This window comes from Mobula birostris, chromosome 25 (assembly GCF_030028105.1).
Source record: "Mobula birostris isolate sMobBir1 chromosome 25, sMobBir1.hap1, whole genome shotgun sequence".
Taxonomy (NCBI): Eukaryota; Metazoa; Chordata; class Chondrichthyes; order Myliobatiformes; family Myliobatidae; genus Mobula; species Mobula birostris.
The window spans coordinates 43,289,825-43,304,117 of NC_092394.1; the positions used below are offsets into that span (position 1 = coordinate 43,289,825).

General features: G+C 41.8%; 1 protein-coding gene across 3 annotated transcripts in view; it reads right to left on the bottom strand.

Moving 5' to 3' along the window:
- Window positions 1–14,293, bottom strand: part of hip1 (huntingtin interacting protein 1) — a 320,161-nt gene that overhangs the window by 3,520 nt on the left and 302,348 nt on the right. For all 3 annotated transcript variants that reach the window (XM_072243134.1, XM_072243136.1, XM_072243135.1), the window contains 7 exons: window positions 13,350–13,408; window positions 12,416–12,509; window positions 11,521–11,621; window positions 7,907–8,012; window positions 5,977–6,100; window positions 4,514–4,575; window positions 3,767–3,875 (listed from right to left, as the gene is read on the bottom strand). In XM_072243134.1, coding sequence (XP_072099235.1) covers window positions 3,767–3,875; window positions 4,514–4,575; window positions 5,977–6,100; window positions 7,907–8,012; window positions 11,521–11,621; window positions 12,416–12,509; window positions 13,350–13,408 — 655 coding nt within the window. The remainder of the gene's footprint in view (window positions 1–3,766; window positions 3,876–4,513; window positions 4,576–5,976; window positions 6,101–7,906; window positions 8,013–11,520; window positions 11,622–12,415; window positions 12,510–13,349; window positions 13,409–14,293) is intronic.

Sequence of the window (14,293 nt, forward strand, 5' to 3'; positions counted from 1 at the left end):
TTCCTCAAGTGCTCTGTCATTCTACCCCTTATCACAGATTTGAATAACTTTGCTGCAACAGATGTTAGACTAATAGATGCAAATTTTCCTGATCTCCCCTTTACTTCAGTAAATAATGAATTTATGCTTGCAAATTTTAAACCCAAAGCAACGATCCTTGAAAGTAATGGCAAAGGCATCCGGAAGCATACACATATGCAGCCTTTACAAACCGTTGCTGAGGTAAAGGCATGGCAGCAATGTAATTCAATTATTGGACTGATAATCCAGTTGCCTGGAGAAATGAATTAAATGATAGTGAGGCAGCTGGACAATTTAAATCCAGCTCATCCATTTCCAAGGTGCAAACCATGAAGGACCTTTTTGTCATAAACCCATCTAGTTTACTAGTCCTATCCATGAAGGAAGCAAATCCTAAACATTTAGCTGTACCAAAATACACTTTGGTGGGTCAAGGAAGCAACTCATGGAAATTACAGATGATATTAAATGCTCACATCCCAGGCATTACAAAGGTGGAAACCATTAGATATAGGGTATATTTTAGCCTTTATGGAACCATAAAGTAATGCAGTAAGGAAAGAGAACTTTTGGTCCAATACCTATCTACACGAATCCTATACTAATTCCATTGCATTCTTCCCATGTTCCCTCAACTCTCCCCAGATACTACCACTCACTGCAGGCTAGGGCCAATTTACAGAACTCAATTAATCGACCAACCTACATGCCTTTGGGATGTGGGAGGAAATCCACATGGTCACATGGAGAATGTGCAAACTCCATTCAAACAGCAGCAGAGGTCAACATAGAGCCTGGGGAAATGAAGCCGTGAGGCAGCAATTCTATTAGCCATGCCACTATCATCAGAACCTGTAATGTCATATGATCTCATGACCATGATTGTTCTTGGCAAAGTCTTCCACAGAAGTGGTTTGCCATTGCCTTCTTCTGGGCAGTGACTTTACAAGACAGGTGACCCCAGCCATTATCAATACTGTTCAGAGATTGTCTGCCTCGTGTTGGTGATCGCATAACCAAGATTTGTGATGTGCACCAGCTGCTCATATGACCATCCACCACCGGCTCCCATGGTTTCACATGATCCTGACCATGGGGCTAAGCAGGTGCTACACCTTGCCCAAGGGTGACCTGCAGGCTAGGGGAGGGAAGGAGTGTTTTACACCTCCTTTATTAGAGATGTATGTGCACCCCAACACCCTTGCCATTACACCAACTACTTTTCTAATACGGTTTTATTAATAATGTTAGTTTTAATGAATTATATTTCTTGATTTGTCAGGATCTCCTTGGAAAGTAGAGCACATTATTCCTTTTCAGTACTGTGAAGACTGACTAAACCTGCAATACCTTTGATTTGGGAAGGTGCTGGGAAAGTCCACGTGCTTTAAAAATGCTGATTTCTAAGTTTCAGTCATGAACTCCCACACAAAATGCTGGAGCAACTCAGCAGTTTCAGGCAGCATCCATGGATGAGACCCTTCATCGGGGCTAGAAAGGAAGCAGGCAGCAGCCAGAATAAAGAGGGAGGAGGGAAGGGAAAGGAGTACAGTTTGGCTGGTGAGAGGTGAGACCAGCTGGGGAGGAAGGTGCGTGGGGGAAGAGAAAGTAAGAAACTGGGAGGTGACAGGTGGAAGGGATAAAGGCTGACAAACAGGTGAGGAGCAAAGAAGGGTTGAATTAGGAATGGAAGAAGAGAGAAAGGGGGAAGATGGAGTAATTACCAGAAGTTAGAGAAGTTGGTTTTCACGCCATGAGGTTGGAGGCTACCCAAATGGAATGAAGTGTTGCTCCTCCAGCGTGAGAGTGGCTTCATCATAGCAGTAGAGGAGTCCATGGCCACACAAATGATGATGGGAATGGGAAGTCCAACTAAAATGAATGGCCAATAGGAGATCCTGCATTTTGTGTTGGACAGGGGTACTTATCTCTGTAACTGTGTTCGCCCTGTCCCTTTACCTCCTTCCTCACCACCATTCAGGACCCCAAACAGTCCTTTCAGGTGAGACAACAACACTCCAGTTGTGAGTTTGTCGGAACTATCGACTTTAGCCGGTTCCTCCGGTGCGGCCTCCTCCTCATTGGTGAGACGCGGTGCAGATTGGGAGGCCACTTTGTTAAGCACTTTCCCACTGTCTGCCGCAAAAGGCTGAATGTCCTGGTAGCCTCTTACTTCGATTCAACTTTCCACTCCCATGTCCATGGCCTCCTCTACTGCCACGTTGAGGCTGAACTCAGGTTGAAGTAGTAATGCCTCATATTCTGTCTGAGTTGCCTCCAACTTAATGGTGTGAACATCAATTTCTCCAACTGATGCTAATTTTTCCCCCCGAATTTTTGTCCTGCCCCGCCCCCCCCAACTTTGTTCCTTTTCGATTCCCCGTTCTGGTTACCTTCTTACACCTTCTCTTCTCCTCATCTACCCATCACTTCCGTCTGCTGCCCTCCCTACTTCCCTTTGTTCCATGGTCCATTGCCCTCCCCAATTAGATTCCTCCTTCCTCAGTCTGTTACCTCCGCCACCTACTGTATAACCTCCCAGTTTCTTAATTCCCACTACCCCACCTACCTGACTTTTCCTCTCACCTATTGTGTCTTTGTCACTTGGTGTGAGCAGAATTATCTGCAGCTTAATGTGAAAAAGACTAAGGAGCTGGAGATAGACCTGAGGAGAGCTAAGGTACCGGTGACCCCTGTTTTCATCCAGGGGGGTCAGTGTGGACATGGTGGAGGATTACAAATACCTGGGGATATGTATTGACAATAAACTGGACTGGTCAAAGAATACTGAAGCTGTCTACAAGAAGGGTCAGAGCCACCTCTATTTCCTGAGGAGACTGAGGTCCTTTAACATCTGCCGGACGATGCTGAGGATGTTCTACGAGTCTGTGGTGGCCAGTGCTATCATGTTTGCTGTTGTATGCTGGGGCAGCAGGCTGAGGGTAGCAGACACCAACAGAATCAACAAACTTATTCGTAAGGCCAGTGATGTTGTGGGGATGGAACTGGACTCTCTCATGGTGGTGTCTGAAAAGAGGATGCTGTCTAAGTTGCATGCCATCTTGGTCAATGTCTCCCATCCACTACATAATGTACTGGTTGGGCACAGGAGTACATCCAGCCAGAGACTCATTCCACTGAGATGCAACACAGAGCGTCATAGGAAGTCATTCCTGCCTGTGGCCATCAAACTTTACAACTCCTCCCTTGGAGGGTCAGACACCCTGTGCCGATAGGCTGGTCCTGGACTTATTTCATAATTTACTGGCATAATTTACATATTACTATTTAACTACTTATGGTTCTATTACTATTTATTATTTATGGTGCAACTGTAACGAAAACCAATTTCCCCCTGGGATCAATAAAGTATGACTATGACTATGACTATCACCTCCCAGTTTGAACTCATTCCCCTGCCCACCTTCCTTTTCAGTCCCGATGAAGGGCCTCAGCTCAAAACATCCAGTGTTCATTCCCTTCTATGGATGCTGCCTGACCTGCTGAGTTCCTCCACCATTTCATGCATGTTGCTCAACACTGCCAGCATCTGCAGATTCTCCTGTGTTTAGTCATGACCTCTCCCATAAAGCAATGAGAGGGAATGCAAAACAAGTCTTGAATAAACTATTTGGAAAAGCTCTCGGTGTAAATAGCCTTGGAATACTTGCCTTCACCCTTTTGCAGTTGATAATGATTATCCTGCTAAAGGCCTTGGGTAGAATGAGAAAGGAATTGCACACACCTTCATCCCAGCCCTCAGCGACTCCTGCCAGCTCGTAATGCTTTTTACGCAGTCCTCCAAGGCGCTCCCTCTCTTTCTGTAGTTGACTTTCCAGTTCTAAAACACGAACCTTCAGGGAAGGAATGAAAAGACAAAAGATGTTGCATTGTCACTTTCATTGCACCTGCTCTTGTGCTGGAATCAGTCTGAGAGTGAACTTGTAGAGGCCTTGCACTAGTTTTCAGTGAATTTGTAGAAGCCTTGCACCAGTTTTCAGTGCACAGAAAAAGGTGACCACCCCCACTCTTTCTGCAGATCACGTACAAGTACCAGATCACCACCCCTAACCGCCAAAGGCAAATTCAGATTCTTTATCTTTAATAGTAATTGACGCAGAGCTCTTGAGCGGGCATCAGTCCCCTTCTCTCCACTAAAAGAACAGCACGCTATCTGGCCAAGAATTATTTATTTTTTGAATGATACTCATCATCATACTACAGGAGGAACAGCTTTTGAGAAACTGCAAGTTGTGGCTTCCGACTGCCTCATTTGACAGAGAGCTTGCTGGATAAATTCAGTCTGATTAGAATGCAAGCTTAATGTTAATTTCCCTAAAAATGTTCCCCTGCTGGTGGGCCACGGTACATAAAAGATGCATTTAATTGAAAGGATGTGGAAGATACAATCAGAGAGACACTTCATCTCTTTCATTACTTCAAGAAACAATGGAAAGAAGCAGAGTGCCAAGCAAAAGTAGTTTTATAATACCTGTGAGTCCATTTCCTGTCGCTTGATTTGCGTCAGTGTCATGCTGGAGAAATCCATTGTGTCTGGAACAGATTAATGAAAGCAACAGACTATGCATCAGGGAAAAAATCATCAGCAACAGATAGACATAAGATACGGCTCCTCATTTGTAATTTATTTTTGTCAAACAGAAGTATTTTTTGATGGAAACAGTGCTGTGGGTGTTGGTATTGTCCATTTCCTTTCTACCCGCTGATTGAAGAGATACCATAAATTGGTAGTTTTAGCTACCTGTATATCATGAGGGTCTGCTTGCTGTCATCAACAATACCATTTGTCAATGTGAGGAACATGAAGCTGATACATTAAAGGTGACTACTGCTATACATGCACCAACTTCTAATTGCTGGTCATTTTAATGCTGTAGATTGAAATACTCCACCTTTCTGATGAATTGTAATGTTTCATATATTCCCCACTGACTCTCAAAGTAGCTGCAACATACACTCAGAGGGACTTTATTGGGTACATATGTACACGCTCGTTAATGCAAATATTTAATCAACAAATCATCTATCAGCAACTCAATGCATAAAAGTATTCAGACATGGTTAAGAGTTTCAGTTGTTGTTCCGACCAAACATGAGAATGGGGAAGAAATGTGATCTAAGTGAGTTTGACCGTTGGTGCCAGACAGGGTGGTTTGAGTATCTCAGAAACCGCTGATCTCTTGGGATTTTCACGAACAGTCCCTAGAGTTTACAGAGAATGGTGCAGAAAATATCCAGTGAGCGGCAGATCTGTCAGCAATAACACCTTGTTAATGAGAGAGTTCAGAAGAGAATGGTCAGACTGGTTCAAGCTGACAGGAAGGCAACAGTCATTCAAATAACTCTATTTGAATGCAGAACATATGTCGAACCTCGAAGTGGATGGGCTACAGCAGCAGAAACCACACCAGGTTCCACTTCTCTACCTTAAAAAAGTGCCCACTGAGTGTATAACTATCAGTATAAATCTAGCAGCTAAAATTTTAACAAAGATATTGCCATAGACTCTGTGTTTCTAGACGATGGGGTGATTCAGTCCCCCTGTATGCAAGTAGGCATCAATAAAAAAAGTAACACATTTGGAAAATGAGAAGCTGCCTGCAATAAAAGTAGAAAATCTACAAAAATTCATCAAAACAGGCAATATCTATAGAGATAGAAATGTTAAATAATTAACTTAATTATCTTTTGTCAGAATACTGAAGCTTCCCTATTTCCCAGATGATCAGTTAATGACCTCAAGGACCAGTTAATTGTCCTCTCTCCAAACAGTGCCTGACTTACTGAATAATTCCATGCTTCCAGTGATTGTAGTGTTTTAAGTTATATGAATGAATGCACACTTCCCCCACCCCCACCAAAACCCTCCACACACTCCACCACCCAACCCTTTGCTTTGTATCACACTCATACACAATGGGAATAGTACACTACCTTTCTCCTCAATCTGGAACTTCCCTGATTTGGTGGAAGCCACCACTTTGGCCGTGGCCTCGTTAACTCCCTTGGATGCCTCCCGCAGCCTTCCAAGATTACTGTTGTCTTTATCCGCTTTCACCTACAGCAGAAATTGCCTCAAATAAGAGTTTATCGGGAGCCAGAGGAGATCAGGGAAAGAGTGGATCACTGAGGAATAATCCACATGTGATCAGGCAAGGCCCTAAATGAGTATTGCTTATTTGGAGAAGGATGTGCAGTAAGCTCTGGGAGGAGTATATCAATAGTCTGCAGCATATCAATATTAAAGAATTGGAGGTGTTAAGTGTCTTGAGCACATAAGGGTGGATAAATCCCCAAGGTTGGATGAGGAAGATGCTGGAGGAACTCAGTGAAACAAGAACCATTTGTGAAGTTACATCTCCTAAATGAGATCTACTCAGAATGTTGTGGGAAGCAATGGAGGAAAGAGTTGGGGAGCTGATGGAGATCTCTGCATCTTCTTTAGCTATAGGTGAGTGCTACAAAACTGAAATATAACTAATTAATGTTGGGCAGCTGGGACAAGCCAGATAACCACAGGCCAGTGAGCCTTATGTCAATTGTACAGAAATTATCAGAATAGGATTTAAGTACATTTGGAAAGACTGGGACTGATCAGAGATAGTCAAATTTGCTTCATGCAACGGAATTCCAGTTTCACTAATTTGATTTTTTTTTTGAGGAGGCAGCCAAGAAGATTGAAGAAGACAGGGTGGTAGATGCTGCGTTTATGGACTTCAGCAAGGCATGTGACAAAGTGCCACATCCAAAGGTTAAGGGTCAAAGGTGAGCTAAGCCAATTGGATCCAAAGTTGGCTTGGTGACAGAAGGCAGAGGATGGTAGGGGAAGGATACTTTTCCGACTGGAAGTCTATGGCCAGTGATGTACTGCAAGGATCAGAGCTGGAATCATTGTTAAGACGTCTATCAATAATTTGGCTGTGAAGATAGGACAGTTAATTAGTAAAGCTGTGGATGACACAAAGGTTGTCGGTATTGTGGGTAGTGAGAAAGGCTAAGACTACAGCAGGACATATATCAGAGGAAACTTGGGTAGAGAGTGTGCAGAGGATATTTGCCTGAATGTTGCATAGATTAGAGGCATTTAGGAATGGGGGCGAGACTACTTTGCTTTTCCTGGAGCAAAGGAGATTGAGCGGTGATTAAATAAAGGTATATAAATTATCAGAGGGGTAGATTGTTAGACTCTTATCCCCGTTGGGATATCAAAAACAGGGGGCATAGATTTAAGGTGAAAGGAAGGAGTTTTAAAGGAGATTTGAGGGGAATATCTGGAACGCACTGGCAGAGGAGGTGATGGAATCAGATACAATCAATATTTAAGAGACATTTAGGCAGGCACTTAAATAGACAAGGCATATACTGATCAGGACCCAGTGTGGGCAAGTGGGGTTGTGTAGATGGATAAGAATATTACCATGAGCCTACAGTTTCTGAGCTGTACAGAACGGTATGACTCTCAGTAGTCGGACAATATTCAGTAAACATTAAACTCCTGGCAGCACTGCACTATCTCAGACGCTGTCACTGTCAGAAGCAAGATTGATAAAAATAATCACAAACATGCTGAAATATGGGTGCTTTATAATTGCAAAGTGAACTCCAGGCACTCTCATGCTTTACAGGGTCATTGATAAGACTATCCCTCACAAGCTGTACTGGAAGATAATTGTTGTGACTGTAACACATTGAATCACTCTCCCAATCCATCTGTTCAATCAGTGGGATTTTATATCAAATATAAAGTTTTTATAAACTAAATTAACATTTTTCAACACTCTGCATTCCTTTTTTGGAAGGTTTCTACTCATTTGCCTCATGTAATTGAAAGAATATGAAGCAATGAAGCAAGGCGAGGACTTACCTTGGAGGCAGCAACCAGCTGTGCTGTACTGGCTGCAATCTCATGGGAACACACCATTAATTCCTCAAACTTCCCCTTTCCCTGGACAACCATATCTGCAGCATCCCTGAACAGACAAATGGGAGAATACTAGTGCAAGCTCCAAACCACTTATCAAATCTCAGCACTGCACCATAAATCAGAAGAATGTTCAACGGTAGTAAGACAGCCACCAGCTGACAGAAGCTCAAGTTGAACGAGCATCAGTGAGAATTACCGCAAGGACATAATACACAAACATATAGCATAAATTGTGTAAAAGTATTAAAGGACATTATTGCCCAATAGAATCCACCCCTGTAGTATGCTAACACTTGACCTTGATAACCCACATAAGGACAGTGCTGAAGCAGCCGAGACAACGGCCAACCTCAAATATCGAGTGATCGCTGTGTTGCACTTGCCCTTTTCTGACAGTCTGTTTCAGCCAAGCAGCAGGATCCCTGACACCCAACGGCCACGACGTCAACAAGCTGTCTGTGTATCTAGTCACATAAGTGTTTCTGAACCATTGCAAACCAGAAGGAAAGGACTTCATTTCTAGCCAAATACTATTTGGTCCAATTTTTAAAACATTTCTGTCCTATTTTACCTACATTCAATGCCGTCTCTATGCTTGTTGGGCCTTCAATGATTCGATCCTGTCTCAGAAATATATAATTTTAAACACAACAGCATGATCTCCTACATTAATGAAAATTTAGTTCTCTCCTTTCACGTCTGTGTGTGGTCACAAAGCATCCTAGAAAATCTGTGCAACTTTCAGACCATAACACATGGGAGCAGAGTTAGGCCATTTGGCCCACTGACTTGCTCCACCATTCCATCATGGCTGATTTATTATTCCTCTCATCCCTATTCTCACCATAACCTGTAAGACATAGGAGCAGAATTAGGCCATTCAGCCCATCATGGCTACCCTACCAGACTCATAATTACCTCATAATTCTGTAGCAACAAACCCAAGCCTCCACAACTGCTTGGTTTCAGTTTCAGTCCCAACAAAGGCTCTTGGCCCAAAACATCGACTGTTTATTCATTTCCACAGACGCAGCCTGACCTGCTGAGTTCCTCCAGCACTTTGTGCACGTTGCTCTGCATTTCTAGCGTCTGCAGAATCTCCAGCATTTTCAGTATTATATTGCTCAACCACTGCACCTCAAATCTTATATTTTGTATATACATCTAGTTTTCTATTATATTTTGTTGGAAACTTACTGCTTTGTTTAATGTCTATGACTTGAAAGAGAACTCCGCTTTCCCACAACACCAGACACAACAGTATATTTTTACCATGAAAACAAATTATTTACACTGAGTTCCTACGGCATCACCCTGTCCATTCACGACCACAGCTTCCTTTGGTGCTTAGAATTAGTATCAACCCCTCCCCCTCAAGTAGAAATTTGCACAGCCCTCTTGCTAGCCATACATCTCTGCCATTGTGAACAGTACCAATCCCACAAACTGCTGGCTTTTTACAACTTTCTGAGCACCAGCCTGCAACCTCAGCTCCACATTTCCTCTTTTAAACCTTCAAAGCAACAACAGTATCTGTAGCAGTACAACTGCTGTCAGAATCCTTTCTTAATCTTCTTCCCTTCCTGGCATGCTGAAAGTTGTTACACTTGTTCCAAAGTCTACAGGAGACAAGGACAAGGAGGAATTCAGCAAAGTTGTCAGATTTTTTACACTAGTTAATTTTGAGGCACTTTAAGATTAAGCATGGTTCACAATGGAAGTCTGAATTATAGATGTTGGTACAGAAATCTGCAAGTTGAAACTAGAAGTGTGAATATTTGAACAGGTAGATTTAGAATCACAGAGGCACAGAAAAGTGCTACCCAACTTCTGTTCAGCACCTAATAATTCCCTTATGGATATCTGGAATTTCACAAGTATCTTCCTTCCCAAGTAAGATCCCATTTTTGGCCTCTGTATTTATCTGACATTAGTTTTCTCTACATCCAGGAGGCAGATTGGAAATGCTTACTCAATGGAAGGGAAGGTACTCAAGGTCGCGGAAGGGGTGAAAGTTAACAAGGTTATGAGAAAAGCTAACTGTGCTTAAAGAAATGCCTCTTACAAAAAAGGGTTTCAGCAAAATGCTGACTACCAACCATGGACCAGTCAGTTTATCTTCAATGATGAAGTTCTTAGAAACAATGATCAGGGAAAATTAAAAGTTACTCAGAGCCTACTTAAAGATTTATTAAAGGCAACTTGTGTTCAACTAACATAATTGAATTTTCTGATGAGGTAATAGAGATGGTCAATAAAGGTAAATGTAATAGACGTTATTTACTTAGGTTTTCAGAAAGCATTTGACTAACTCCCATATAAAAAGCAGATCAGTTAAACTGTGGACAGGGAGTAAAAGGGTCAGTTTCAGAGTGGGTAAAGAACTGGCTTAGTGATAGAAATCAGAGGGTGATAGTAAACAGATGGTTTTCTGACTGGAGTACAATAGAGAGTTGTTCCTTAATGTCAATGCCTTTTTTATATACATGTTGCCAAATTCATAAGCTGTGGGAAAAATTTTGAAGTTTGCAAATGACACAAAAATGGGAGATGAGTAAATAATGAGCATAACATCAGACTGCAGCAACCCAAAGCAGAGTGGATAGACAGGTAGAGGGGAAATTTAATACAGAGATAAGTACAGTAATATACCTTGGAAAAATGAATGATGAACAATATTACAGACCAAGTGACATACTCTAATATAAATGAATGAGAGACAAGTGTTGTGTATGAACCTTCAGAGCTGGTGGGGCACACAGGGAATGTGTTTGCTAAGGTACAGGAAGTATTGGAAATGCTACTACATTAAAGATTTGATACACTGTTTGGCTACGAATAAATTTACTTATGAAATTCTGGTCACCATACTTTAGGAAGAACGTGGAAAGTTGTAGGGAGATTGAAGGTGAGGTTGGCTTCAGGAATGAAGGACTTGATCAACAATGTCTGACTGGAGAGACTGGAGCAATTGTGCATGGAGTAAAGAAAGTTGAAAGATTTGTACAAGACTGGGATTAATTGAGGAAATTAGGGGTAATGGGGAGAAGGCTACAGACCAGGGCTGAGGGGGAAATGGATCAGCTATGATGAATTGGCAGAGCAGACTCAATGGGCCAAATGGCCTGATTCTGCTCCTATACCTTCTGGTCTTAAAAGGAGCACAATTGAAGAGATCAGAAAATGACATGGAATGATGTTGCGTATAAGGGTCACAGAAACAAAGTCTATCAGGACTTATAAATGAGAAATAGATAGATACTCAAAGGAAAGTTATTTTCAGGGCAAACAGAGTGAAGTAATGAGACTGACTGCATTGCACTGTGAATTCAATGGGCCAAATAGCCTTCTCCTGTGTCTTACTTCTATGATTCTAGGAAGAGAGATTTTTTTTAAATTTGAATATTCAACTCAAATGTAATGGTATCCAATCCTTAAACTCCGATTGCAATCTTGTGAACCAGACGTGATTGTAACTGGGATCCAGATTCAACAGCAGAGTCCATAGGTGACTGCTACTAGAACCATAAAAGAACAGCAGTTGTAATACTTACACCAACACAGTCGCTCCCCAGCCAACAGCCTTTGATGCAGAAATGAGTCCTTCGGTCCACCTGGAGTTCTTGGCATAGAACTCTTTCTGGGACGCTGCCCCCTATGAGCAAGAAACACAAAGCCATCATGGCACCTTCTCAGCTGAAGGTTCCTACAAGTTGCTGGATAAGCTAGGACTACTACTTCATCTAAGTGCCCGTTCTCCATGTGCCAGTTCACGACTGACAGATGCAATTCAAACCCGTCATCCTGAGCCCAGATAAAGAATTGGGCATTGTCTGAAACACAAATGATCGGAAGGGAAACTAAGGACCAGGATGGCCAGAACATGAAACATTTTAAGGAAGGACAAGTGTGTTCCTTGTTGCAGTTTCCTGACTTGCTGCCGTCAGTTTGGGAAGGAATTCCAGTAAAATGACAGCAAACAACTATTAATTTCATATGGTGATTATATGCAAATAGTCTCTTACAAGTCTCTTCCATAGTTGCTACTAAGTTGTTCCTGAAATACCTGGTTGGAGGACTCACCGAGCTGCAATGAGAGCCTGTTTTAGTAGCACTATGCACTGATATAATCACCTTTAACAGTGAATCAACAGCACACTTCACAGCTTAGTATTCAAATATTGAAAACTAAGCCTGCAGAGAGATACATGACCAACTGCTTGGACTTAATGATGCTTCTTAAAACTTGCATTAAGTAGGAGAGGAAGATATTGAGGAAAGGCTCATATATGTTAATAGCCCTAGTGTGTGGGTGAGTGGTAGAATCTAGCTGGAGCGATGGAAATACGGGGAAAGTGCAATTGGATTGATGTGAATAGATGATTGATGGCTGGTGTAGTTTCAAGAAGCCACATATAGTTCTGTGACTAGGTTTTACAAGGCTCTTACCCTTCCACTCTCCACTATGTCCCTCTGTAGATCCTTCGATGTCAGAACCAACATTTTGACAGCATGCATCAAGTCAGTGCAAGATTCAAGGATCCTGAAGTAAATAACGCAGACAAACAAACTTAGAGAATAGGATTGAAAGCAGTTCAGTAAGATTGTAGTCAAAAGGAGGAAACAGGTAATAAACTAGTCAATTTTATTTTTGATTCAAGTCTATAAATGGACAAGGAACTTATTCAACAGAATCTGCAAAGAAAGTGAATGAAAAATGGGTTTGTCCAAGCCCGTGAGAATTCTGGACAAAAGAAAATTAGCAGTCATTCATCATTCTGTGGAATGGATTGGATGAGAATGGAATTAGTTAATCGACAATCGAGGTGGTGAATGGGAATCAGTTTCATCCTTGGACCTCGATCAAATAGAGACAACTTTAATGATGACACACGAGCTGCGTAGTTGACTTCTGTTTTGGATCAAAACAAACAACCCTTCCAGCAGGAACTTCTGAAGTTCCATCCACAAATCAGCAGATCAAGACTGATAGCTAGCTGATTCATACCTCTACAACATTCAAAGGCCAAAAACTAAAGAGATTTTAAAAAAAAACAAACAATGTGTTATTCGTAAGAATCTAAATTGGTGTAGAATTGTCACAATTTTATAGCTCCATGTTGCCTCCTGAGCACACTTACAAACACCATTGCAGAGAGATGACGGCAAATATAAGCCTACCGTACTGAGTAGATACAATGACTCTGGAAAATATTGGTGACTGCATGGCAGCTTGCTGAGATTTCACAAAACAGGGGCTACAGAATGGTAAACAATTGCTTTCTCATTGAGAGTTTAATATTAAAAGAACTTTAACAGTGAAGTTGTATTCAATGGCCAGCATCCAAACTTGATGTAGACTGATATGAACCAAGACAATTACCTCTCATTCACCTCCAGCTTTACACCAGTGTCTCCTGCTCTTGACTTGCTCAGCATTTCCTGATTACAAGATTTTAAAGAAAAGAGAGAACTGTTTAAACAAAACCACTTTAAAATCCAACAGGTAACATTCACCTGAGCAACACACACAAAATGCTGGAGGAACTCAGCAGGCCAGGCAGCATCTATGGAAAACAGTACAGTCGACATTTCAATCCGATACCCTTCAGCAGGGTCGATCCCATTTATAGATGTGTTTCTCGGCCTGAAATGCCAACTGTACTCTTTTCCATAAATGCTACCTGGCCTGCTGAGTTCCTCCAGCATTCTGTGTGTGTTGCTTGGATTTCCAGCATCTGCAGATTTTCTCTTGTTTGTGATTAGGTAACGATCAGTCTTATGAAGATGAAGAAATTGAATTCTGCGTCATGTCAATCTATTCTTTCACTTTTCTACACGGAGAGTACATATTGGACTAGCTGTTAGAAAAGGCACACAGTTTCAAGTAATATAGTTTTCAACTTCCTGCAAGCTAACTTCAGGCAGGAAGAGTAGGCCAGATGGTAATAAATGGAACTTAAGTAAGTACTAGCAGTAATACACAGAGCTCTTGCTATCACCTCGTACTGAAAACCTTCAGACTTTGCCTTTTAAATACACTCTTCACTTTCTACCAAGTGCTCCTTCTCATCCTACATAGCTTTGCTCTATACAGGACTGACATAACAAATTACTTCAAACTGTTCTATAGTAGGCTAACTCGAAACTGAAATTCCAGAAGTGAGAAAATTTAGTTAAGTACAAAGAAAATCTTCCCTCCCTTTGCAAATGCAAAAAAATACAAAACTGACTTTTTTCTTCGTGAATTTCACCCCTCTCCCCCACAAATCTTTGCATGCCTTGCTTTACTTTGTGGAAAATCTGTACACAGTGACCTGTAAGCTA